Source organism: Myotis brandtii, unplaced genomic scaffold (genome assembly GCF_000412655.1).
Source record: "Myotis brandtii unplaced genomic scaffold, ASM41265v1 scaffold929, whole genome shotgun sequence".
NCBI lineage: Eukaryota > Metazoa > Chordata > Mammalia > Chiroptera > Vespertilionidae > Myotis > Myotis brandtii.
The window spans coordinates 251,340-253,654 of record NW_005371832.1 but is presented as its reverse complement, the minus strand read 5'-3'; the positions used below and the strand labels follow the sequence as shown (position 1 = coordinate 253,654).

General features: G+C 45.9%; 1 protein-coding gene across 17 annotated transcripts in view; it reads left to right on the top strand.

Moving 5' to 3' along the window:
- The window catches only part of UBR2 (ubiquitin protein ligase E3 component n-recognin 2), a 138,919-nt gene that overhangs the window by 69,470 nt on the left and 67,134 nt on the right, over positions 1–2,315 (top strand). For 15 of the 17 annotated variants that reach the window (XM_014532981.1, XM_014532979.1, XM_014532983.1 and 12 more), the window contains 2 exons: positions 987–1,150; positions 1,240–1,339. In XM_014532981.1, the coding sequence (XP_014388467.1) occupies positions 987–1,150; positions 1,240–1,339 (264 nt within the window). Of the gene's footprint in view, positions 1–665; positions 813–986; positions 1,151–1,239; positions 1,340–2,315 lie in introns of those variants that run through there. The other 2 variants (XM_014532990.1, XM_014532989.1) reach the window with 1 other exon arrangement.

Genomic DNA, 2,315 nt, shown 5'->3' with positions numbered 1-2,315 from the left:
CCTGGGCTCCGGCTCGCCCCCATAGCTGTGGGGATCACGCAGCCAGCCTGTGCCTGGGAACCGCTTGCCCCGATCACCCCGGGGATCACACGGCCAGCCTGCGCCCGGGCTCCCGCTCACCCCAATTGCCACGGGGATCACGCCGGGCTCCCGCAGCCGGCCTGCACCTGGGCTCCGGCTCGCCCCGATTGCCGCGGGGATCACACAGCAAGCCTGTGCCCGGGCTCCGCTCACCCTGATTGCCTCAGGGATCACACGGCCAGCCTGCGCCCGGGCTCCCGCTGGCCCTATTGCTGTGGGGATCATGGGGCCTGCGCCCGGGCTCCCGCTCACCCCAATCGCTGAGGGAATCATGAGGCCACAGGCCAGCCCGGCTTTCTGATTGCCACCTTTGCCCGCCCCCATCTCTTGCCTGCCGCCTGGGTTTCTGATCACCATTTTTCCATTCTTCCCCTTTCGCCTCCCATCATTGCAGGATATGCAAATTAGCCGCCATCTTGGATGGCAGTTAATTTGCATATCGCCATGATTAGCCAATGGGAAGGGTAGCGGTCGTACGCTAATTACCATGTTTCTCTTTTATTAGATAGGATAGGTACTAAGTTCTACAGAATCTGTGATACTAAACCTCTGGATTCTAGCGTAATTATACCATACCATTATAGATGTCTAAATATCTCAGTTAAGGAAAATTTGCAGCCTGGTTCAGACCCCCCACCCTGAATTGTCTTTGAATAACGAGCCTTGGATGTGTCTCCTAACATTCTGGCATCTTTCTCCGTGATATAATTGTTGCTTCATACAAGTGCCAATTGGAGTAAGTAATTGTTATTTAGAAATACACAGTAATGCATTATTTATTTTATTATACTCTAGTTGTGTTGAAAAGCTTTAAACTGAAAATTCTAACCAATGTTGGTGACTTTTTCTTAGCTTCCTAGTAAATAGGTTTTGATTACCATGTGCTCTGTTACACTTTTTTCTAGGCTCGGATGCTTATCACAGAAGAAAACCTACTGACCATTATCATTAAGACTTTTATGGATCATTTGAGACATCGAGATGCCCAGGGTAGATTTCAGTTTGAACGATATACTGCTTTACAAGCCTTCAAATTTAGAAGAGTTCAGAGCCTTATTTTAGACCTCAAGTAAGTTTTTGTTTAATTATCAAACCAGTTGCAACTTGTAAAATGTCAGCGTTTATCTACATATTCATGGATATTTTTCTCTTTTTTAGGTATGTGTTGATTAGCAAACCAACTGAATGGTCAGATGATCTCAGGCAGAAGTTCCTAGAAGGATTTGATGCCTTTTTGGAATTACTCAAATGTATGCAGGTGTGTATAAACTGATACATTTTAAAAGGAAACACTCTCCTTTTTCTTTTCTTTCTTCCTTTTTTTTTTGCTTTTTGTTTTGTTTTGTTGTTGTTCATTGAAGTGAACACCTTTCTGTGTATGCTTTTATTTCCTTTTGGGCACATCTCCAAAAGAATGATTTGTATGGCTGCAATTTGGACCAAGAAGTGCCTCTTTAATTGACTACTCTTGGAAAGGTGTAGAATGAATGAAATCCTAGCAAAGGTTCTGGTATCTACTGTTTCTTTTCTTTTCTTTTTTTTTTTTAATACTTACCCCAGTACAGGTTTATTGTGTTTGTTTGTTAGTTTGTTTGTTTTGAGAGAAAGAGAAACATCGATAACATTGATGTGAGAGAGAAACATCAATCAGCTGCCTCCCCTACACGCCGCAACCAGGGATTGAACCCCCAACCTAGGTATGTGCGCTGACTGGGAATCAAACTCGAAACTTCCTGGTGCATGGGATGATGCTCCAACCAACTGAGCCATCCAACCAGGGCTCTCATGTTCTTTTGTATTAGGTATTTCTTTTGGTCACCATTAACATTCTTTCTTTGGAGGTTGCAAGTTTTTTTAATATGCTTATATGGAAGTGTTGTCAGATATTTAAGAAACTATAATGTTTGGATTTTTTTAATGTTTCCATATTTCTTTTTCCTTTAGATATTTATATAATACTAGAGGCCCGGTGCACAAAAATTTGTGCACTCGGGGTGGGGGGGTTGGAGGGGGGTCCCCCAGCCCAGCCTGTGCCCTCTCGCAGTCTGGGACCCCTCGGGAGATAACGACCTGCTGGCTTAGGCCTGCTCCCGGGTGGCAGAGGGCAGGCCCAATCCCTAAGTGCAGCCCCTGGTCAGGCTCAGAGCAGGGCCGATTGGGGAGTTGGGGCGCCGCCCCGTCATGCACAGAGCAGGGCGGATAAGGAGGTTGTGATGCCACCCTCAGTCACGCTC